The sequence below is a fragment of the Panthera onca genome, chromosome D4, assembly GCF_046562875.1.
Source record: "Panthera onca isolate mPanOnc1 chromosome D4, mPanOnc1 haplotype 2, whole genome shotgun sequence".
NCBI lineage: Eukaryota > Metazoa > Chordata > Mammalia > Carnivora > Felidae > Panthera > Panthera onca.
Window position 1 is genome coordinate 26,672,590 of NC_138351.1, and position 23,805 is coordinate 26,696,394.

A 23,805-nucleotide genomic window follows, 5' to 3' on the forward strand; every position below is an offset into this window, starting at 1 on the left:
ATATGCTTCCTTTTAACTGAAGATCACTTAGTACCTGGCCTATATTAGAGATTTCAATTAATGACTCAATTTAAGGTTCATATGCTGAGCAGGACATGTGCACTGGGCCAAGGGGGCTTTCTATAAAGCCCCATTACTGAGGAAATTGGAAGGGCATAGTTCCAATTTCACCCTTAAGTGGGTAGGGTTTTATTGATTTATTTGTTTACTTAGTTAGTTTTAGAGTTAGTAGTAATAGATACAGACGTGGATGAATACTTCACCTGTAGCCTGCGTGTGCATATATAGAATATCTGCTTCTGGGAGATATCAATACCAGGAACGTGATTTAAACCATCTGAAATTGCAGGTGTATCCATAAACTACTGCAGGTACTTGTGAGAAAACGCATTTGTCAGTGGTCGTAATTACGTGATACTAACAGAAAACTGGAAATCTACTCAGTTCTGGTACTCCTGAAGCAAATGACCAAGGGCCCCAAATTTCCACTCTGGAAAATTCCATTAATGACAAAGATGTCCGGATAGTTTTAGCCACTGATTATTATTGCTGGTCATCAATTTCTTTCTGATTCTATAAAGTAGATTTATTCACAGAATATCTAATCACGTGCTTTGTTTTGACTGTATCAGGGTACATGGATCGGTCTGCAGACCACCTGAGTTTGTTACACCACCTACATCTCTTACTGATACCTCCTTGTCTTCAGGCAAGGTGAATTTTAAAGAAAAACTTTCCTATGAAGGCTTTTTTTAAAAAGCAACTATCTTTTTGAGTTTTCCTCCAAATGTAAAAAGTTTATATGCTTACCTGATAGCTTATTTATCATGGGATCTTTAGACTCACTTCACTCAGAATATTTTGTATAAAATGAATCCAAATGTTCATAGGGCCCTTAAAGACAGTGTTATTCAAAGTGCTAGTCCACCGTGACGTAAAGAGCTTGTCCAGAATGTGAATCAGTGCATTTCTTCCTTCATGAAGACAGTCTTGCTCCCAGAAAAAGTCACCTTAATGCCATTCAGACCGCCAGACCAAACCTCCCGATGCTGGGCTCTGCTACAGCACTGAAAGACTCAGGATAAATGGAAGTCCAGTGTTTCTGCAGCTTAGGCAAGTTACTGAACTTGTCTGTGCCGCAGGCCCTGAGAATGGAGACACTGGTAGGGTGGAGGGGAAGAGTGTAGGCAGGGGAGCTCAGTGGATGAGAGGAATAACCAGCAATGAGGGGACAGAAATGGTGCATAGACTGATGGCTCCTTAAAGTAGATACTTTGAGATAGCTGGAGCTCTAGCTGAAGAGAGGGGGCAATGGCCAGAAATCAGGCACACAGGCGCTGAAGTACCTGGGGTTGAAGTTGGAGGATGGCCTCCATTTGAGGCCATGGAGGTCCTCGGGGCATAGCCAAGATTTTATTTGAGTCAAGGAGGGCCCCATACTCTCTTGGAAGAGATTAGGAAGAAATTCTTAGGTCAGTGAAAGGAGAGCTGCAGGTTAGTTATTCTCTCCACCCCTGACCTCTGAGAATTTGGCTGCTTTATGGCCTATAGGATTGTTGTCAGTTAACTGAAATGATATGATTAAATAGCATTTATCTGTGGCTGTTATTACCGTTTGATACATTTTTTCAATAAATATTTTTATTGTACCAACTGTATGCAAAACGCTGTAAGGCCCCGTCAGGAATGTAAATACAAACACAAAAGTGTTACCTGTGCTTCTGAGTGGCTTCTAGTCTTCTAAGAGAGAAATTTGGTTGAGAGGGAATACATTGGCAAAAGGCCACCCTTCGTATAATCTATTGTGTCCCAAACCAACAGAGAAAATTAATGCAAAATAGCCCATTTCTGAACGAAAAGATGCACTTACTGCTTTCAAGGTCAGTATAGGAAAACTGGTCTCATCAATTTTAGTTTTGAAGGTGATGGAAATGTGGCTTTACCCATAGCTTTAAAAACTTAAACTTATTTCCCACCGATTTCTTCTCCTATCTGAAATTTTTTTTAAGTGTAAATCAAAAACGAAAAGAAGTTAAATACTTGCCTTGACATGATGAAAATAAATCAAGTGGCAATTTAATTCCCACTGAACATGTGACCACCGCGGAGTTAAATATTAGATTTAAATATGGCAGCTAATTCTCTGCAAGAATTAACATTTGTCTCTTTATATGGGCACTCTACCTAATGAACACATTTCTCTTCTCTTAAATTCAGCCGTTGCTACTGGAGCATGAGAAAGTAATATACATTCTTATATTCATTAATATTGTTGCTCATAAAAGACCTTTTGATTTTTATCACCCTGAGTTCCCAGAGGCCCACGGAAGCCATCATTGCTCCAAACCACATGAATTATCGGGGGAAAAATCCTATTAAGGCAAAACCTTAATCACCTCTTGCATTTTATATCAAATTGTGTCTAAAAAGAAACTGTAGAGCATATCCATCAACAGAGAATGAATAAATAAATGGCGGTATAGTCCTTTCACAGAATATTATAAAGCAGTAAAAGCAAAAGGATGACTACTGCACACATACTGGAGCTCAATGTAACTCAATCTCCAGGGCGTTGTTGAGTAAAAAACGCAAGATGCGAAGAATACACATTCTTGCATCATATCTCATTAGGGATATAGCGTTAGTAGCAAACCTGTAGAGGAAATGATTAACACAAAATTCAGGGTAGTAACTGGGCCCCAGAAGAGAGTGGGGAAGTGGATACAACCAAGAAAGTCCCAGTGGTAGAGCGGTGCTTTCAACATACTAGTGATAGTCTGTTTCTTAAATGGGATGGTGGGCTTATGGGCATTCATTTTAATACTATTATTTCAACTACAGAATTTTGATTTATATTTTCTTGTGTTTTCACAATGCAGTTCACATTCAAGTTAAAAGAAAAGACAAAAAAAATTTTTTTTAATCTTCATTTATTTTTGAGTGAGAGACAGAGTGTGAGCAGGGAAGGAGCAGAGAGAGAAGGACACACAGAATCCAAAGAAGGCTCCAGGCCCTGAGCTGTCAGCACAGAGCCTGACGTGAGGCTCGAACCCACAAACCGTGAGATCATGACCTGAGCCAACGTCGGACGCTCAACCGACTGAGCCACCCAGGTGCCCGCCCCCCCAAAAAAGACTTTTAAAGAAAGTTCATCAAATTAAACCACAGTAATAAATCTTCTGTGTGCTCAGCACCTGAGACATTGCACAAGACTATAGGAGATAGATAGGGTTGCTTTTAAACTCAGGGAGTTTCCAGTTATGAAATGAATGGAAGACATAAGCCAGAATTCAACTAAGCACAAGTCATGATATAATATGAATTCAGAGAAGGAGGTCGTCGGTGGTCAAAGTGGTCTTGGAAACTCTCAGGAAGTGAGAATTTGAACTCACCTTTGAAGGGTGAACTAAACAGAAAGGAAGCTGGGAGATTATGTTTACTTTTTATTCTATTGTTTATATATTCTATTTTTCTTGCCATGTGTAGCACAATTTATAATGGAAAAGAAACTGTGGTATGGAAGAAAAAAAAAAAAAAAAAAACATTTACTCTGGATTCAGACCTGAATTCAAACTTCAACTTCTCTGTTCCCATGCTGTGAATCACTGAAATTTCTGCAGGCTCAGTTTCCCTGTGTACAAAATGCAGAGAAGGTTGCTTCCCAGGGCTGTGCGAGAAAAATGAGAGAATACTGTTGGCTGGACATTCCAAGCTCCAGAGGGCGTCCCGATCTCTTTTTAATACTGCCATTCAGGGACGAGCCTTCCAGAAAAGAATGGTGGCCAATGGGCTGGTGGAACCCTTGAGCTGAGAAGTTCGACATTTGATGGACAGGGTGAAGAGGCACATACTCCCACTACGGCTCTGTCCTCCACAGAGTCTCCTTTGGGGCTTCCCACTGGCTCTGTTCTTCTGAGAAATGCTTTGCTCTGCTCCCCTCCTTGCAGCTGATGGGCTTCCAGAAAGCCTTGGCTGCCTCCTGCCTTGTTTCTTGGGAAAGTGTATGGACGAATTGATGTGGGCCAGCTCCACTCTAGACTAGAGGGGGAAATATTCTCTCTTCCCACCGTGCATCTATTCTTATCTCTTCTTGGCATTGGATAACCAAGACTGGGGACATGATCTTAGAATGGGCTGGGGAAGCCAGCCATAGCACAGCCTAGACATTTCTGGAAGGAGAAATGAGTCTCAACCATGGTCTAGCCCACCTCAGCACGAGGCTAAAGCTGGGACGGGGACAAATCTTTAATTAGAAATGCCCAGACCTTGCCTTTTCCCCTTGTGTCCTTTGAGCCTCTTTCCCTCAGGAGTCTGAGGCGTCTTAACAAAGAATTAGGGAGTCCTAGCTCTCTCTCTGCCTTTCCCCACTAGACACATGACTAACAAGTATATGCAAGGTGTCTGGCTTATGAGAGGCCTGCTATTAATGTCCAATCCCTTCTCATCTCTCCCCTTTCCTAATCTGGGAAGCTCGTTAATGACATTCCGCAGCCAACGAGGAGGTCGCTACTTGATTTCTATCAAAAATGACCATTGAGTCCTGGAAAGCAAGCCAGTGCAACGTCCCTGCAGCCATTTGGGTGGACTGTGAGGATGGATACTGAGCTTCTCCTCTGGTTTGCCAGTGCAGAGGGGCAGAGTCTCAGGCCTGCACGCTCAGGAGGCAGGCCCCTGACTCCCACCCTCAGCCTTTGCCTCCACGTGCCTCGATTCCAATTTCCATTCTGTCTTTGTTTTCCAGTTGTTCAACACATCAAGCGACATAACATTGTTCTGAAAAGGGAGCTAGGCGAAGGAGCCTTTGGAAAAGTTTTCCTAGCTGAATGCTATAACCTCTGTCCTGAGCAGGACAAGATCTTGGTGGCAGTGAAGGTAAGAGAACACTCCAGAATGTCTCATTATCTGTTGTCGCACTAACGTGTGGAAGCGCATTGTGTCATTTTGTATTTGCCGATTCAGGAACCGATTATGTCTGCTATGGTGGATGTGTTCGAATTTCCTGTACCTAAATGGACAGCGGGAAGGGTGTTTGGGGCTCATCTAGCTGTCTGAGCTTCTTCTCAGGGGCAACCTGTCCATCTCCAGGCTGTGAATAGCTTTGGGCTACTCTGACAAGTCAATGCTAACTCAATTCTGGGTGGAGGTCGGTAGGGTCAAACAGAATTCAACCAGCTAAGTCTTGGAGACTCAATCTGTCTCCTCAGATTGCTTGATGCTGATGCCAAGCTCAGCTGGAGCTTGTCTGTGGTGAAGGTTCTAGAAGGGAGACCAGAGTTCACTTTGCCCTCTCAGCCTCTGCTCTGCTGACGTCTTCTGTTATACCTTACCCTGTCCCTCCCAAATGTTCCCAGAGCCCCAGGACTGTAAACAGTGCGGGCAAGACTCTATCCTGGGGTGGATGGAGTCTCTTGTAAATTCCACTACCCTAGGAGATGCAAGGTCTTACTGAAATAAAAGAGTCTGAAAGTCCTTACTTCTAGCCATTTCCCCCAAAACTCAAAAAGGAGACCTGGCCTTCAATAAGATAAATATTACTGGAGGGGAACAAAAGTTCCACTGAGTTCTCTAAAACACAAGAATTAACAAAAATAGCACAAAAGACTTGAGCGTATCTCTTACATATGCATTGTCAACATTTTAAAAAACAACTCACCACGGTATTGAATAATATATGCAAACCACTTAAAAGAGGCATATATTTATTAAATGAATTAGGTGGCAAAGGAATGTAGACTTGGCTCGCATAATAAAATGCAACTTCTTGGCTTAACAGAAGATGACTGGGTTTTGTTTGTTTCTGCCAAACACAGAATGTTTACATGAGTGGCGTTTGTTTACTGGTTATAATCAGGACAACCTTTCATGTTTAAAAAAATCAGATGTATATTCCATTACTGTTGTACTTAGCATTAAAATACTCTGGTATATACAGAATAGGTCACTGAGGAGAGAGGTAAAATTCTTCTTGAACTTTCTCATCCTGCAGATTAAACACAGTTTCTGTTAAAACTCATCCAAAGGAAAAAACAGTGCATTTGCTTTCTTTATCTTCCAAAGTAACCAACATGAGTGGATGCTCTTAGACGCTCACATTTAAAAGCTGCATTTTAAAGTGAATAAAGGACATGGTGGCCCATTTGGTTGAGCATCGGAACTTGTCTCGGGTCATGATCTCACGGCTTGTGGGTTCGAGCCCAGCATGGGGCTCTGTGCTGACAGCTCTGTGCCTGGAGCCTGCTTCAGATTCTGTGTCTCCCTCTCTCTCTGCCCCCTCCCACCCGCTCGCACTCTGTCTCTCTCTCTCTCTCAAAATAAATACACATAATAATAAAATAAAAATAAAGCGAATAAAGAACAGAATTTTCTAGGGAGGGTAAATGTAGTGTCAATAAACATCATACTAAGTTAAGCAAATGGAAGGGGGGAAAAGGAGCCAGAGGAGAGGAAACAGGAAGGCGATGCTAGAAAGATGTGAGGTCAAGTAGGGTAGAAGGTGTAAAATAAGAATCCTGCTCTGATTCTGGGGGCGGGGGTGGGGGGGCAGGGGTTTAATTCCTGCTGTTGCGATTGCTTCCTCTTTTCTTTCCTTTACCCCAAAAGTTTGTTATTTTTTAAAGCACAGAATGTTCAGAACATTTGGCAGGGTTATATCTGCAGGCTCTGCTCTCTTCTGCCGCTCTTTTTTCCCCCTTAGGATAAATGGGACCAAGAGGTGCCTCTATTTTTGTAGATTCGTAGACTGATAAAACACGAGAGCTGGAAAAAGCTTAGGGAAGAGCTGATCCTAATCTAGTCGTGAGTTATACACAAAGACACTGAAGACCATGGATTTGTGTTCTGGGCTCATGTTTCCTCCCACTGATATTTGGAGACCGCCCAGGGAACTAAGTCAGCCCATCAGATTCTGAATTCAGATTCTTGAGGTCACAAGGTGAGACTCTTTGAATGTATGAACATTCTGGGAAATTAGAGAATCCTAGATGATTGTGTAGGAGTAGCTGAGGGACCTCGGCCAGATAGAGAGAAATTTCTCAGTGGGTATAGCTTTTCTTTTTGGTATCATTTCTTATTCTCTGCCTACTTCGCTGTATTTCTTTGAATGCCCTTGAAGAGAGGGTGTTGGATGGCTAAATCCAGGGCACCCTCAGCTCTTGGGTTACATTTCCTTCCCAACACATGCCAAAATAAGGTTTCAGGGCTTGGGCTGGTAATGATGAAAGATCAGCCGGCATCAGCTGTGTGGAGCCAGTGGGGCATGCTTCCACGTGGTCACATCTCCCTTGGCTACTGTCAGTGAGGCTTCTCCGGTTTGAATCACAGTCACAGCCCTAATCCCACCTCTGACCTAGACCCAGGACCTAGTCCTCATAGACACCCTGGCTTTGCCAAATAAGTTCGCAAATGAATGACCTATGAAGAGTGCTTGTTAATTAACACCGCTAAAAACAAGCAAACAAACAAACAAGAGACAAGCCAAGGAACAAAAACTTGGATTTTTCCCTTTTATCAAATCCTGACTCCTCCTCTGCCAGGTCCTTCTTTTTGAAATTCAAATGCAACTGTTGTTTCAAGCAGAGAGGACAAAATGCCTGCAGCTCAAAAATGCAGTTCCAATTTCAAGGTCGCACACCTAAGAAGTCTCATCTCAGTGATCTTGCATGTGCAGCTTTGTTGAAATCAAAGGCTTTGTTTATGTTCGCTGGAATGACTTCAAGCTTCAGAGAGGATGCCCAGGTTAATTTTCCGGGATCCGCAGGCTGCAACCTCACAAGGAAGGAGTCAGATCTTCTACAGGCTCCGGATGAATGGATCAGAATAGCACATGGGCCTTTTACAAAGCTGCTGTCTCCAGCCCAACCTGCTCAATTTTAGGGCTGCGAGCTGGCCAATTGAAAGCGTGTTCAAAGACTATCCCAGGAGCCTGGGAGGAAAACGTCTATGGTTCCGGCCCTAACCACAGGAAAGCGAATTTTTAAGGAATGAGACAAGCTGAATGCAGCTTCCGGGGCCTGCACAGACTGTCATCTCTGAGGAGTGGCTGCGGGAGCTGCTTCTCTCCCATTGGAGGCACCCAGGGATGTTTGACAGGCTTTCTGCCCGTTGCCTAGCAACCCCGGCAGCATTGATTATGTATGCTAAGAAATTGCAGCTATTGTCCTTTTTCTTTCTCTAGAAGGAGCTGACTGGTTTGAAATCCAAGACTTTGCATTCAGACTGACAGATGTCAGTTTCCTGTAAATTCTGGCGTCGCCTGCCCCAAGTGATTTCAGAACTGGAGGGATCCACGGAACCGATTTGAGACGGAAGTGATCCTAAGGCATGTGTAGGGCATTCGAGGGTGCAGGAGGGCTGAGCGTGCCTCTCCCTTTAGAGTATCTGCTTGTTTGGAGCCAACCAGATTGACCTTTTCTTGATATTTTTGGATGACCTTTGTTTTTTAGTGAAATAGATTTGACAATTATTTTTTTTTTCCTCTTTACACTGTATTACAATTGAAGAGCCCATAAAGAGAATGAGAAGCAGAGAAACCAGTCTTTGATCAGAATGAGTTACTTTACCTTTAAGTAACTCAATTGCCAAGGAAACGCTTCATGGCAGTTTCCCTGCATTAGCTGTGGGTGCGTTAGCTATTTTTGGCTCTCTCCAACCTGCATTTCAATAGCTACAATGCCTACAACATTTTCTTGTACTATGAATGCATGCGGATTTTTATTTTTTAAACATAGCCACAAGTGCGCTTTGTAGGATTCATGGCCTCTCCTCCCCCTCTCCACTAACTCAGGTGTATTTCCAGAAACATAAAATGCTGCACACGAGAGAGACTTTAGAAATCCTACAGAACCCAAGCCTCATGTTTTATAGATGAGAAAGCCAAGACCCAGGGAAGTGGAGTGACTTCCTTGAGGGGTAAGTTAAAGTGAGTGAGAGGCACCAGCACAGGAACATTTGAGACTAGAAAGGACGGAATCTGACTTCAGCAGGCACTTCCTTTGGGATTTTTGCATTTCATGTTTCTGAATATCTTCTTGTTAACAGAGGAAATAAGGATGATTTTCTTCACCAAGGGTTTTGGAAGAGTTGACTGATAAGCCCTCTGGCACACTACCGTTCGGCAGCCCCAAAGTCACATCCAGCATGTTTTTCCATTCCTGTGTCTGGAGAGCCCTACCTCGCCCCCTCGATGCACACAGCTCCCATTAATCCATCAGCTCTCCGCTCAGGTTGCTCCTCTTTGGAGATACATTCCCTTGCCTGCTCCCCCAGCTAAGTCAGACCTCCCTATTACATGCTAGTAAGGCATCTGCCCTTGTCCTTCACAGCATTTGTCAAGGTTGTGCATTCTATATGTACCCGCGGGCTTAGTTAATCAATGGCAAGATTGTGGGTCTCCTCCGTTAGCGCGGTATTTTTGAGGGCGAGAACCATGCTTTTTAGCACATTGTCTAATATCTAGTAACATGGAATCAGTGCTTGTTGAGTGAACAAAAGGATAGACGGGTGGACAGATAAACTATAGAAAAAATAGCCTTTGAAAAAGTGAAGAGTCTGCAGTTGACGTTTCTAGGTAAGGAAATGATCTGATGAGCTACTGATAATCATAGAACTTTTAGCTGAGAGGCACTGTAAAGATGATATATAGAGGATAGTGTAATCTAATGAGAACTCATTTTAGAAATGATTGAACCACTATGCAGATATATAGAACTATTAGCTGATGTTCTTTAGCTTAACTCCCACCTTTTGTGAGGGAAGAAACGGGAACCCAGAGAAGATGAATGACTCATCCAAGGTCACATAGCTTGACCAAGGTCACTTAACGTCAGACGTAGGACTAAAACTCAGGCCTCCCCGTCAGTATGATGCTTACCATGTACCACACTCTTACTGACTGAATTTTGCACATGCCCTGGTAGACCAAGTTGAAGAAATTCAACACAGTGCCACTTATCAAGTAACACAAAGGTATGTGCTAGTTGTGCTCATTTGCGTGTAAGGTCGACAGATACTTTTCTTGTTTTCCCAGTAGAAACGTAATTCAAGGAAATAGGCAGAAATAAAGAAAACTGGATTCTGGAATGAATGTTAACAAAACATCACAATCGGTTTTGAGGAGAAGAGCAGTAGACTGCTCATTGGAAACCTAACTCAAGCTGGTTTAAGAAGAAAAGGAAATTTATTTGTTCAAGCTACTGGTATCCTTGCTTCAGGGACTGGTGGATCCAGGAAATCAGTTCTCCCTGTCTCTATCTCTCGGGTCTGCTTTCCTCTGTATTGACCGTCTGCTTTCCTCTGTATTGACTGTATTTCCTCTGTATTGACCAGGCAAGTTCTCCCCACACTGTGGTGAGCTATCTAAGCAACAGCTCTGGGCTTGGATCCTGCCATCCAGCAACCCAAAAGAGAGCTCCTCTTCCCCAACAATTACACAACAGTCCAAGGGCCAACTTCCTACTGGCTAGTTGTCTTGAGTTGGGTCACCAAGTCCTCTGACTCTCTGCATAATAGTCTGAATATCCAGGACTGGGTCACGTACATATTCTTGCAAATGGATGGTGGGTCAACTCTGCACAACACACATGGACTGTATGTGGGGAACCATGCTTCCCTGAAAGAATATGAGAGATTCTATCCCTGAAGAAAGGGGTAAAAGTCTGAGAAGAAAAAAAAAAAAAAAAGGAATATGACCAACTCAAATAGGAACTACAGGACAGCTAGGCCTCACTGCTAGAACAGTTGGGATCTAAAACCTCACTCTGGATCTGAGGTGGCCCTTGTGACTGTGCCCTATTTATCTTCTCAGCAGGAGACGCCAGGGACTGTCCTCCAGGCTTCCCTGCTGATGGAGTATAGCTATCTCTTGCCTCTGCTGCTTCCTAACATTTGACTTCTGCTTCAGGGCCAACTGCTGCTCACGTAGTCTCTGTGCTCCCCCCCCCCCCCCCCAATGCAGATTGCTCAAGAAGGAAAATACTGTGTGTTCAGTTGCTCTGTTCTGTCTTCATGCCAGGCCACCTACCTGTGGACCAACTATCCAAGGTGGTCACATGGCACAGATGAGGCCATCTGTGGGGAAGAAGCAACTAGAGCCAATTATCTCAGAATATGTATAGGGCAGAATAAGGGCTCAAAAAGGAAAGCTCATTCCCTCCCATTCTAGAAGAGTGAAACAATTCATAGACAAGAAAGGACATCGAGAGTTCATCAGTTCAAGCGCTCTACCCAGGCACGTTTATCTCTAAGGCATGTGGCTATTTTCTTGCTTTCTTTCATTTTAGTTTTGTTTTTTTGTTTTGTTTTGTTTTGCTTTGTTTTGTTTTTGTGGCAGTCACCGTATCAGTCCTCACATGCGATAAATCATGAGGTTTGCCTCCCATTCCTCCCTCTTCCTGCACTTTCTCCCCACTGCACACGGAATCCTTGTTCCCACATCATGGAAATGGAAGATGACAAGATTAGTATATTTAAGAGAACATCTGTCAGCGCTGCCCTATAAAAAGAGTTTGTATGCCTTAACAGGACAGAATGTTGCAGAAAGTGCTATCAATTCCATCTTGACAAGTCTCTAGTAATAGAAGTTGTAGAACTTTTAATGGTGGCTTATTAAAAGGCTCCATCGTCTTTATGGTCCAGACATTGTTTAATAGATTTCTACTGTACTTTAGTGTAAGGCCATTCTTTCCTGGCACATGTGGGTGGGTGTGTGCACGTGTGTATCTGTGATGTGTGTCGGGGGGGGGGGTGGGGGGGGTGAGGGCTGTGTGAGAAATGTGTGCACTCCCATACAGCATAGGATTGAGAGCAACATTTGCCTGGTGAGGGTCCCTCTTGTATTGAGTCAGGGCCCCGGTGATTAAGTTGCTCCACCAGTGTCCCCTTTCCAGTAACTTCAACTTTTAACCTTTGACAAGAGATCTGTTTTTTGTCTTGTTAAGTTGTCTTGTTAACCCTATTTTCTGGCTTGTCTACAATTTATCCCCATCTTCTCAGACATGCTAAGCCCAAAACAGTGCATTTCACTGGAATGAGGACTCATCTGGTATTCAACATAGCTGGAGGCTTCATTTCACACTTCTGTATCTCTGGAATCTGTGCCTCACTTTTTAATTGACTGCCCCGCTTTTTAATTGACTTTAACATGATAAGCCAACTGTCAATTGAGTCTTGGTCTTCCATGATCCATCAGCAAGTTTAGTGCAATTGGCTCCAATTTTTAATTGTATTTAAAGCTGGTAAATATATTGCAGCTGCCCATGCTGGAGGACAACTTCTGATTCATTCCTTTGAGTCAATATTTTTCTAATATGACTGTTGCTATGAATTAGTTTGATGTCTTCCAAAGACTTAGCATTTGTAATATGCAACTTGATGTGATATGCACGCATAAACCATCAATTTCAGTACCCAAATGATTGTAAACATTTTAAAGTGTGTGAATTAGGACTTGGCCTTGTGTTTCCCATTGGATGGTCAACTTGTTAGATTCTGAACCATAAGAGTCAGCATGGCTGTGAAAATAAAGATAGCAGCAATCAACACCCTGGCTATGAATCTTGTATTTGAAGCTGTCACTTGGTACATAATTAAAGTCCTTGCAAAGGCCAGTTACATATGATTGAGTTGATATACACAGGTGTTGGTTTCTAGTACATAGTAAGCACTGAGTGTGATCAATTTCATTTTCATATAATCATTTAATTAGTTTTCATTGCCTTAATGTAGGCAAGCCACCTATTGGACTCTGCTTAGTTTTTTTTTTTTTTCAGTTTACTTATTTACTTATTTATGTATTTATTTATTTAGAAAGAAAGAGAGCATGAGTGGAGAAGGGACAAAGAGAGAGAGGGAGAGAGAGAATTTCAAGCAGGCTCCACACACTGTCAGGACAGGGCCCAACATGGGGCTTGAGCTCACAAACTGGGAGATCATGACCTGAGCCAAAACCAAGAGTTGGACACTTAACTGACAAAGCCACCCAGGCACACTGCACTCTCCTTAATTTTTAAGATCTTATTTCTATAAAGCTCTTCCTATCTCTGAATTTATTAAAACATAGTCTTCCAAAATTCACTTTTGTAAGAATTTGATAAAAATTTCCTCTGCCTTTCTTTAGAGAAGACCCTGTAAGTTAGAAGAATCACACAGTATCGTGACTACAGCTTACTCTAAATCCTTGGCTAATTGTTGCCTGTAAGAACCTTATAAGAAGGGTGTCTGCCTTAATTCTATTTCAGTTTACTGTTGTTTTCCAACAGTTGCAAGAGGCAGGTTGACCCGTTGATAGTCTTTTGAGATGGCTTTTATGGAACAGTGCTATCTAACAGAAGTATAATGTGAGCCACAAATCCAAGTCACATTTGCATTTTTAAATTTCCTAGTATGCACATTAAAAAGTAAAATGAAACAGATGAAAGTAACTGTATTCATATGTTTTATTTAACTCAACATATCTAAGATATCATTTTAACATACTATTAATATAAAAATATTAATGAGATATTTTATACACTGCCAGTTTTCAAAACCTGGTGTGTATTTTATACTTACAGTACATCTCAATTTGGATCAGCCAGAGTTCAAAAGACCACCAGCCACATGTAGTTGTTGGCTACCATATTGAATAGTACAGGTCTAAGAGGTATCGGAAAGGTCAACAGTCTCCATTATCAGCAGAGCTCGATGCAATAAATTATCCTGACCCGGAAGAACTTAGGCATGTTGACAGACATTCTCATGCATCTTAGTTGTTTCATATGGGAGTTAACTCCCTGCCCTCCATATTTTAAGCATGGTAATAGGCATTGGGCATAATGAAGTCCTACCATAATAATCTCTTTGTTTTTATACTTCACCTTAACTTTGTTTCTATGATGTTACATATTATAGGAGAAGAATATGAGATTAGTGTTGAAAACAAGGACACAAGCTTGTGTTTCCTAAGCCACCTGTACTTTGAAATGCAATGATCGTTTGTCACATCCTACCACATCCAATCACACCAATGATTTCAAATAAGCTTTCTCTCCTCTCCTCCGAGCTTCCAGTTAGTTAGCGTTAATATTTCATGGAAGCATTTGTGATGAATGCTAATTTTCCTTTTGTTTTTTTCCCCCTTACCTCCATTTTGCCTTCGCTAGTTTCTCAGTTCTGTGCTGAAGTTTATTGCATGCTGCTCAGTTCTTCCAACTCTGAATCAGTGTGTGCTCAAGGCAGTAACTCTCTGTAGCTCTGGATGAGACCTGTCCCTTGAGAATGTCTTCAGAAAGGATGGTAGCTTTTGAAGTGTCAGGAAATTCACCAGGAATAAGAAGGAATGAAGCTACAAAGCAGACACCAGGAGTAAGAAAATAGCAATGCTTACTGATGGGGCAAATATGCCTGTCAAAATGAAACTTAAGTGGAGGGAATTGTCAGTGAGGGAAGCTGCCACCTCATGTCCATTGCCAAGGACTCGGGGAACCAGCCAAGCCTCCTTTAATTGAGTAAAATGACAATCAGCCGTGGTACTAAAACAGAGATGATTTTTATAAATAGGGTTGATAGCAGGATTTTTCCAGCTTCTGATTGCTGTCTGGCTATGGTTCCACCCTGAGAAAAATTCTGCCCTCTGAGTGCCAAATTCAGAAGATGATTTTGCCCAACTTGTTACTGCCATATTTTCTGAATCTCTTAAAATAGGATTGAATCATAATTTAGAAAAGGGACCCAACATGCAAAAATGGATGGGCACATAGGATGCAGCTAGGTTTGTAGGATGCACTCACCCCATGAATAGTGAAATCTTTCTCAAATCCAAAAATTTTACTGAAGCACAGCTTCTGACATTACACTAAGAGCACAGTCTCTTCCCATAGTGTATTACCTTGGGGAAATGGAGATGTGAGATGCTCATTAGCTCTTTTAGTCTGGGGCCCCCCCCCAACAAAAATTCTGTTTTCTCTCCCATCCCACCCTCTACCCCACTGCCTAACTCTCTCCCTGTCTCTCCCTCCCTGTCTCTCTCTCTCTCTCTCTTAAACACACACACACACACACACACACACACACACACACACAATCTAGCATTCTGGAATCAACAGTACATAGCTAAAACTTATGAAGAGAGATTACATGAAGAATCTTTTCATGCCTTGTGATAATGCCCTAAAGGGGTCAGTAGTCTTCTCTAGTTCACTGTTAACGATGGGCTGAGGCCCTAGAAATAATCTCAATCACACAGGGCAGCCTCTGAGTAAGGAGACTTTATCTCTGAGAAGACATCGCAGGCTTCAAAGGACTTTTGGAGGGAAATGGTGGCAGCCCGGGGTACCGCTGTTCTCATATTGGGCCATCTCTGTACCTTATCCATGCATCTTTGGGCCTCCCTGCATCCTCATGTGAGCAAATCAGATGCAGGCCTAGTTGTGGTTTTGATTTCAAATATCACTGTCTACCGGGGACCCTCGGAGGCTTCTTAGCTTACACTACCTCACTCAGTCCTCCCAGTGACTGTGAGAAATAGATGACATTGTTCCCCTCACTCCACAAAGGATAAAACCAGAGCTCAGAGAGATCCAGAGCAGTCAGAATTTGAACCCAGATTTTTTTTTTAATTCTAAGCTAGAATGCCTTCTTTTTGAGTCCCACTATTGTGGGGATCTGTCATTTGTGGGGGTTTTCTGTTGTTGTTTCTTTATTTTGAGAGAGAGCGAGAGTGAGTGGGAGCAAGCAGGGGAGGGGCAGAGAGCGATAGAGAGAATCCCAAGCAGGCTCTGCACTGCCAGTGCAGAGCCAGATGTGAGGCCTGACCCCACAAACCATGAGATCATGGCCTGAGCCAAAATCAAGAGTTGGACGCCCAACGGGCTGAACCACCCAGGTGCCCTGTGAGGATCTGTCTTTTGACCAGAAGGAGAACACAACCGCTTGGGGCCAGCCCTCCAGGAGAGAAGGCATTGGGAAGTCTCCTCCTCATCCTTACATTCTCGTCCCTGCTTTCTCTACATGTACTCGGGCTCACTCGCCACCTTTCCACATGAACGTCCACTTTTCAGCCCTTTCCAGTGCTCTCTCATCTCTAGCTTGCACAGATCTCGTGGGTCCAGGGTTCTTTTATTTGCCCAATGTTGGATTCTGTTGTCAGCAGAAGCAGTGGAGACAGACACGTACCCAAAACCATAATGCAAGTCCAAGTGCAGGAGACGTTCCGATGTGTGTATTTTGCTCCCAGGCAATGGCAACGTCCACGTCCTCTGTGTCCATCTTCTTGCCCTAACTGTGATTTATTTTTCTACCTAGAAGTTAGGCAGACCAAAACACTGGTTGGATTAAAAAACACCTAAAAAGCAGGCCCACAGATAAAACGAACCTAAACAGGTCGTGAAGATAAGCACTTCATGCCTCCCATGAGGAGGCTTAGTTTGGATGGGGACAAGCCCAGTTTCTGGAGCTTCGAGGAAGCAGAGCCCCAAAACACAGGCTTTCAGCCTCTGTTCATTTTGTTATTAAATGAAGAAATGTGCGGTTTCCATGGCAACAGCCCTACCAAAATTTTATGGCTTCTCTGACTACTTGCTGGCCCAAATCAGCTCACTTTTCAAAGCAGGTGCTCTTAAGGGATGCTTTTTGGAAAACCACATTCTAATGTGAGAATGGGGGAACCCCACCACCAGACCCTTTTTTCAGTCGGTACCTCCAGGCTTTGGCATAAGACGTAATTGCCTGTAGCCTAATGAAAACTGTAGGTATAATTTCTGTCTCCTTGGGTCAGGTCAGCAATGGGAAGAAAGCTTCAAATCCTGCTAAAGGCAGTTCGTGAAAACACTAGATTCTATACGGATTGTAGCAGAAAAGACTTTGTGATCTTGCTGTTGCCTCTGTCATCTTAATGTTCTCTTGTCGCTGATATGAAGCAGACCCTGCATATTCATCGGTGCCCTCCTGTGCTTTCCCTGCTTGGGAGAGCAGCCCTGGGCATGGTAAATTACATATTGCAAAGTCATCGTGTGGCAGACTCGATGACGAGCCTCCTGACCCCCTTTGGGAATGAAGGATTTGCTCCCTCACTTGCTAGGAAGCCTCAGTCAGTCCTCAGCTACCAGCAGCCTGCGGGGGCTCAGAAAGGCCACTCAAGATCACACTCCCTTCCCAGTGGCCTCCATCTGATGGCTGACTGATACAAAGCTACAAAGGCCCAGCCCCTTTGGCTGAAACTCAGGACAGCTCTGAAGGGTCATCCCATAGGCCTTGTGGGGGAGTGGTGAGACACAGCTCCACTCCCCCGGTGCCCAATCCCTCCCAGCAGGTGCTAATCCCAAGAGCATGCCCCAACGAATGTCTTGGCTGCTAACTTCTATCCCAGAGTCTTTCCCTCAGGAACTTGACTTGTGGCACATTCCAAGGTCTAGAAGTTGCCCAGGTCAGGAGTATCTCCCACCCAGGAGAGCAGAGTCAAGGCAGCAATGAGCTGTAACACACGACATGACCACCAGAAGCCTGGCAGTGCTCATTGACCCTGACGCAGTGTGTGGTATACATCTGGCAGGTGACATGCTTTCATTCTGTTCCCGAGTGACTATGGATGTTCACATTTGCCCTCTAACACCAATAAAGACAGATGGAAGTCTCTGGAAAAAAGGATTCACATACCCACATGCCACCTCTACCAGGAGGAGTCCTCTGGCCATCCCTTCTCCCTGTCCCTTAACTGTGGCTGCTGTCACAAATTACTACAAACGGAGTGGCTAAAGCAACCCAAATAATTTCTCTCACTGTTTTGATGGTCAGACATCCAAAATCAGTTTTGTTAAAGCTAAAGGGAAGATGTCAGCAGCACTGGCTTCTTCTGGAGGCTCCAGGGTAGAAAACGTTTCCTGGCTTTTTCCAGGTTTTAGAGGCCACCTTCATTCCTTAGCTTGTGGCCCCTTCTTCTACCCTCAAAGCCAACAGTGTAGCACCTTCTGTACTGCCTGACCTCTGCTCCTACCTTACACCTTCTCTCTCCTGACTCTCCCACCCTTCTCACCCAGGAACCCTTGTTTGGAATGACATTGAGCCTACTTGGATAATCCCTCCACATCAAGATCCTTCACTTAGAGGCCCCTGTGTGGCTCAGTCGGTTAAGCGTTTCCACCTTGTGTGACCTCGCGGTCATGAGATTGAGCCCCAGGTCGGGCTCTGCGTTGGCAGCACGGAGCCTGCTTACGATTCTACTCTCTCTGCTCCTCTCTCTGCACCTCTTCCACTCTCAGAATAAATAAACATGGAGGAAAAAAAAAGATCCTGACGTAATCGCATTTACAAAGTCCCTTTTGCCATGTAAAGTAACATATTCATAGATTCTGGGGTTGGGACATGGACGCCTTTGTACGGGTATCATTCAACCTCGGACACCAGTGCCCATGCCCGAGTCAGGACTCCAGGCAGAAGAATGAACACACGCAGAGACAGGAAGGCACGGCCTGATGTCATTTGGGCAGCTGTGGATCTTTCTTAAGGTGGGAGCATAGGTTTCAAGAGAAGCATGTCAAGTGATCAAACTGGACAGAGATGCAGGGGAGCTCACATTGGATACACGTCTTAAACTTGAGTTATAGTTAATCATAAATGTGGCTCATCTCCCTGTTTGTCCATAAGCACCTGAGGCCAGGATATGGGTCAGTGTCTTCCCGATGTCACCACAGCTCTGGCTCAGAGACCGGCACAGGACAGGAGTTCAGTGCAGGTGTGTGTCATCAGCCCATGGCAGCTTTGCCCTGCTATGACACCGTGGGGGCAGAGTGGTCTGAGAAGAGAACTATCCTGGGCACCTTCATCTTGGTCACGTGACCGGCCTGCTTGGACCTCCCCAGATCGGGGCTTTTCCTGGGCCGGCAGCGTGGGTGAGCACGAGTGAAGCCTTTCTGAAGGGTTACATAGTAATGCTGGCCCAATGATCACAGTCAAGGCTGGAAGATGGGTGCACGAGGGTTCAGTATGCTCTCCTATCTACTGGATATTTCCATAATAACAAGTTTTTCTTAAAATTATGTGAGCGGAAGTGAGCGGCACATAGCATCCTTGAAAAAGTAACAGGTACCAAAAAGGAAGGGAAGTCTGTGGTGATAACTGGGTAATGATAGAGAAAAAAATGGGTTAAGACTATAAAAAGCTCATGTCTGTTACTTAATGAGAAAACATCTGTACGAGTGCTTCGTAAACCGTAAAGCGTTCCATACCCATAAGGGACTTTTCCTCAGTTATTAATACAAACGGTATTTCTTCAGGAATTAGGCAATTTTCCAATCTTTTGTATAGTAAATGAGATGGATTTCCTTCCCATCTACGAACCTCGGGGCTCACTGAAGTACTTCCTTCTCAACACAACCTTTCCCTTTGATGTCAGTTTAAGGTGTGTTGATGTTTTTCCTCTGTCTGCCCCTCATCCTCAGACGCTGAAGGACGCCAGTGACAACGCCCGCAAGGACTTCCACCGTGAGGCAGAGCTGCTGACCAACCTCCAGCACGAGCACATTGTCAAGTTCTACGGTGTCTGTGTGGAGGGCGACCCGCTCATCATGGTCTTTGAGTACATGAAGCACGGGGATCTCAACAAGTTCCTCAGGTGCGGTGCGGGGGATGGGATGGGAGGGGGCTTGAGGACGGCGCAGGCCTTCATGATTAAGACAGATGGAGGGTGAGGACCAGCAGTTGCTGGGAAGGTCCAAGGGTCACTTAGAACTTTCTCTAGAATGGCCTCTCCTGGTGACACCACCACCACGTACCACAGAGAAAGAAACTGAGGCCACGGCAATGTTCTTGTCTTAACGAACTAACTCTACAGCATGTGATGTGAGCGATTCCACTCAGTTGCACCTGTGTTCATTGAGCATTTGTTAATGAAGTGGCATGTGACATGGCATTTGAAGTGGACCGTAGAGTATCTGTAGGAGTTTGCTAGGTGGATTAGAGAAGAGTGTCCTTCAGGGCTAAGGAATCAGTGAGTTAAGGGACTAAGGTGTCACGGTGAGAGGTTTGGTCATCCAGGAGTGGAGAGCCCAGAGTAGGCACAGGATGTGTAAAAGGAGTGAGGAGGAATCAAGGGTGGAGAGATGAGCAGTTGGATTTTAACCTGACAACAAAATGGAGACTCAGGAGGTCAGGAGGAGGTCAGGGATGTGGTGAAAAGAACAGAATCCATAGAGCAAAAGCTCTGGAAGGAAGGAGGTAAAAAAACATTGGATGGGACCATTGGAAACACAGGCTATAGTTCTTGCTGAGACCCTGAAGCCCTGCAAAGATGGACAGCCTTCACTTGAGGTGTTTTGTGGCAAACAGGGTCATTAGAAGAAGGCAAGGCAAGGAAGGGGCAAATGTTGATTATATAAGGGAGCCACTGGGTTATAAAATAGGGTCCATGTCACTTGGATTTCTAGCATTAACCTAATTAGATTTTAGTTTACCAGTGGCTTTCTAGAAAGTCCCCCACCTTATGACAGGGAGGGGTCTCAAGACAGAATAAGTGAGAGACAATGCTGAGTGCCCATAATCCAGGGGTCAAGGTGAAGATACTCTGAAATAGTGAGGAGTTGAATCTCAGCTCTGGCGTTTATTAGCCAAGGGACCTTGGGCAAGTGTCTCAGCTGTTCAGGTAGTGATACGGAGCTAGCAGGGCAGATATGAGGACTAAGTTGGGATAAGTACAGAAAACTCTTAGCATAGAAGCAAATAGGAAGTTTTCAACAAGGAGAAGCTCGAATTCCACTGGTGATGATATCTACTGGTAAACCAACTGCCTCCACGAAGGGAATCACTGGGAGAGCTACACTGGGTAAGACAGAGAAGTCCGTGGTCACCCAGCTAGGGTTCCCGGTCAGTGTTCTCCTCCTGCACCTCCCAAGGGACAGAAGAAATGAGCTGATCCACACACTCCTTGCTGAAGGAAACCAAGGAATGCTTTTATTTGCATTGAGCAGGGGAACGAATGGAACCCACCCGTTTAAGATCATGAGTGGAAAGAGTGAGATTCCCAGTAGCGTGGGCTGGGGAGACTGGATTCTCCTCCCCAGTCTGCATCAGCAGCTGTGTCGCTTGGTTGGATCCTCAGCCCACGTGGACCTGAGTTAGATTCTCTCTGTGTCACCTCTGGCTCTAACATGCAGTTGTCTTTCCAATGTAGCTGCCCCTCAACTTTGAAAGATTAGCAAGTGTGCTGCCTGTGATATCTCAGTAGGTAGTAGAATTTAGGACAAATGAGAAAGATGTCAGCCTCAGTAAAAGGGGTATAATAATGCCCACATAGAGGACTAGTGTCAAGACTATTGTGGTGGCAGATAATCGGTAGATGCTGTCCCCGCTGTCCTCCCTCTCTGCCACGCTGAGGGATCCACAATGCTGGAGATATTATACCTCTTGTGTTATGGTGACCTACACCTCTCTATCCTTCTCCAGTTTCTGGGGGCGCTGGAAAGGGCTTTCCCCAGAAAAGGGCACCAGGTAGTCACTTCGTGCAGCCCCTGGAAGATTCAGAAACTGTGCTGTTTACATAATAAGTCCACCACGGTGAGAACAGTGGAGGGGGCAGTGTACCTCTGTGCTTAGAAAATGCCATCATGTGGTTTGCACCTTCTGGATCACTTTTGCCGTCTCTAGCCTCATGAATATGTGTGCAATTTAGTCCTCTTGCTGGGATGGGTCCCTGTGCTCTGCCTTGCTTACAATTGTTGGGGGGGGGGGGGAGGAAAGCCAGTGAAATTAGGGATGTGTAGCCGACACTTGGTGTTCAGAGACCATCATCCTGATGCACTGCTCTGTGCCTGCAAGGTTTTTCTTGTAGGTGATAAGAGATGATGATGGTAGCTTTTGTCTTTCAGCTCTGATGTGAAAGGAGGAAAATTAGCTGCTCCTAGAAGTATTTTTCCCTTGTTCCCATGATCTCAGCTACTTGTCTATTTAAAGATGGTGCTTTCCAAAAACTGTAGCATAATACAACCAAACGTATTCACCCATATGCAATGAAATGCTTCTGTGAGCTCACACTGCGTGTGCACATACGTGTATGCATGCGTATGTAACCAAGTGTGTGTGTGTGTGCGCGTGCACACGCATGTGTTGATCCTTTCGCTTTTGGCTCAACCAACCTCTCCTTAGCTCTCCTTCCTGCTTCCAGAAGAAGCAGGCACCTGATTTTTAGGAATCTCTTCTGCTTGATCTCAGAATCTGATGGACTCTGGTTTCAAGAGGTATTCAATGCCAAGAATCAGGTTCTTAGGCACAATAATGTGCTCTGAACTATAGTCTGCCCTCCCTTTCTGGAAGGGAGTCTAGCCCCTAAACCACCATGAACATGTCCCCAAGCATCATTGGCACTGGCCTATAAAGACAGATGTCTACAATTTCCTCTCACTCTTTTTATTCACCCCGAAGCCATACATTGAGTACCAACATGGCCAAGTCCTCTGCTAGGTTGGCCAGGAAATGAGGAGTAAAACATAGTTCTTGCTGGCAAGGAGATGACAGTTTTGCCTATTGGAATCTCTCCAGAATTCCTTTCCAACAAGAGGAAGAGAGATAAGGCTTCTCCAAGCAATAACAGCTAATATTATTGAGCCTTCTAAGCAATTTAAGTGGTTTAACTTGCATAAACTTAATAAACTATGATTACCATTATTCCCATTTTATGGTCCAAAAAACTGGGTCACGATGCTGGTGAGTGACACAGCTGAGATCCAAACCCACAGACCCTGGCTGCAAAACCCATAGAGCACTGCAATACTTCCTCTTGGGGTAGCTGTTGATAAAACTCAGAAGGAAGGTAATGTGCCGTGGCATTCTGGAACCAGACAGTGTGGCTAAGTGCCCGCTGTAACCCACACTTGGAGAGAATAAGCGGAGGAACGGTGAACAGCTTCCCCCGTTAGAAGCCCACTGAGCCTTCCCGCTCCTCAAGCGGGGTGCTACTCGTGTTTTTCCCCTCTTAAGGCATGTTCTCCTGGAAGAGGTAAACATGGTTTGATTTCTAAGAGCTGCAGGGTCACCTGAGGAGTGAAGCAGAGAGCTGCTGTGTTAAGTTCATTTATACTCCTCTTGAGAACTTGGTTAGAAGACTCACCTGCCCTCTTACAGCAGGACTTTCTGCTCCAAGAAAGCATGCAGAGGCGTCTCCCATTACAAGGAGTCCTGCTAAATACTCACAAGCAAGCATGTGAGTATTTAGCGTGCCAGAGCCTGCCCCAACCTGCACGTGGTATCAGAGAGTGCAGAAGGCACTGGGGAGTCACAGCTTTCTGGGGCCTTCAGAGGGTAAGGCTGGAGCATGGGGCTTTGTGCACAGGTGGCCTATGGCACTGGCCTCTGTCTTCTCTGGAGACTTTGCAACTGATAGATTCTTAGAAGGGTCTAGATTCCTGGCAAATCGGCAACGTTATTTCACTCTTTGATTTAGATCCATGAAGGAGATTCCATCCTGGCCTAGATTCTTGGGATATTTCAGGATTTCTCATAGTTTGTGTGTTCTTCTAGGTCTCTCTACTAGTATTGAAGTCACAGTCAGGGCTTTGAGTCCTGTAATAAGAGACAACATTCCCACTTTCCCCTCTTTCCCTGGCCCCCTTGGGTGCTGGGAAGAACAACATTGGAGCAATCTTTAGTGCTGGCTTTGCACGAAAGCCCAAGCAAGCTCTCAGTTATTGCTCGTATTGGTAAGCTTAGGAGGGTGTGGTGGGTACCCCCTCTTTACAGAATGAGGAGACAGTCCAGAGTGGTTCTGCAGGTCACCTGAGGTCACAGCTAGTGTGCTAGGATGGGATTCAAATTCCGTTTGGATACCCTGAGCCTTGCCCAGAGGTTTTG

General features: G+C 44.6%; 1 protein-coding gene across 2 annotated transcripts in view; it reads left to right on the forward strand.

Annotated features, from left to right (window-relative positions):
* The window catches only part of NTRK2 (neurotrophic receptor tyrosine kinase 2), a 335,421-nt gene that overhangs the window by 244,277 nt on the left and 67,339 nt on the right, over positions 1-23,805 (forward strand). For both annotated transcript variants that reach the window (XM_060609946.3, XM_060609944.3), the window contains exons 14-15: positions 4,742-4,872; positions 19,407-19,579. In XM_060609946.3, coding sequence (XP_060465929.1) covers positions 4,742-4,872; positions 19,407-19,579 — 304 coding nt within the window. The remainder of the gene's footprint in view (positions 1-4,741; positions 4,873-19,406; positions 19,580-23,805) is intronic.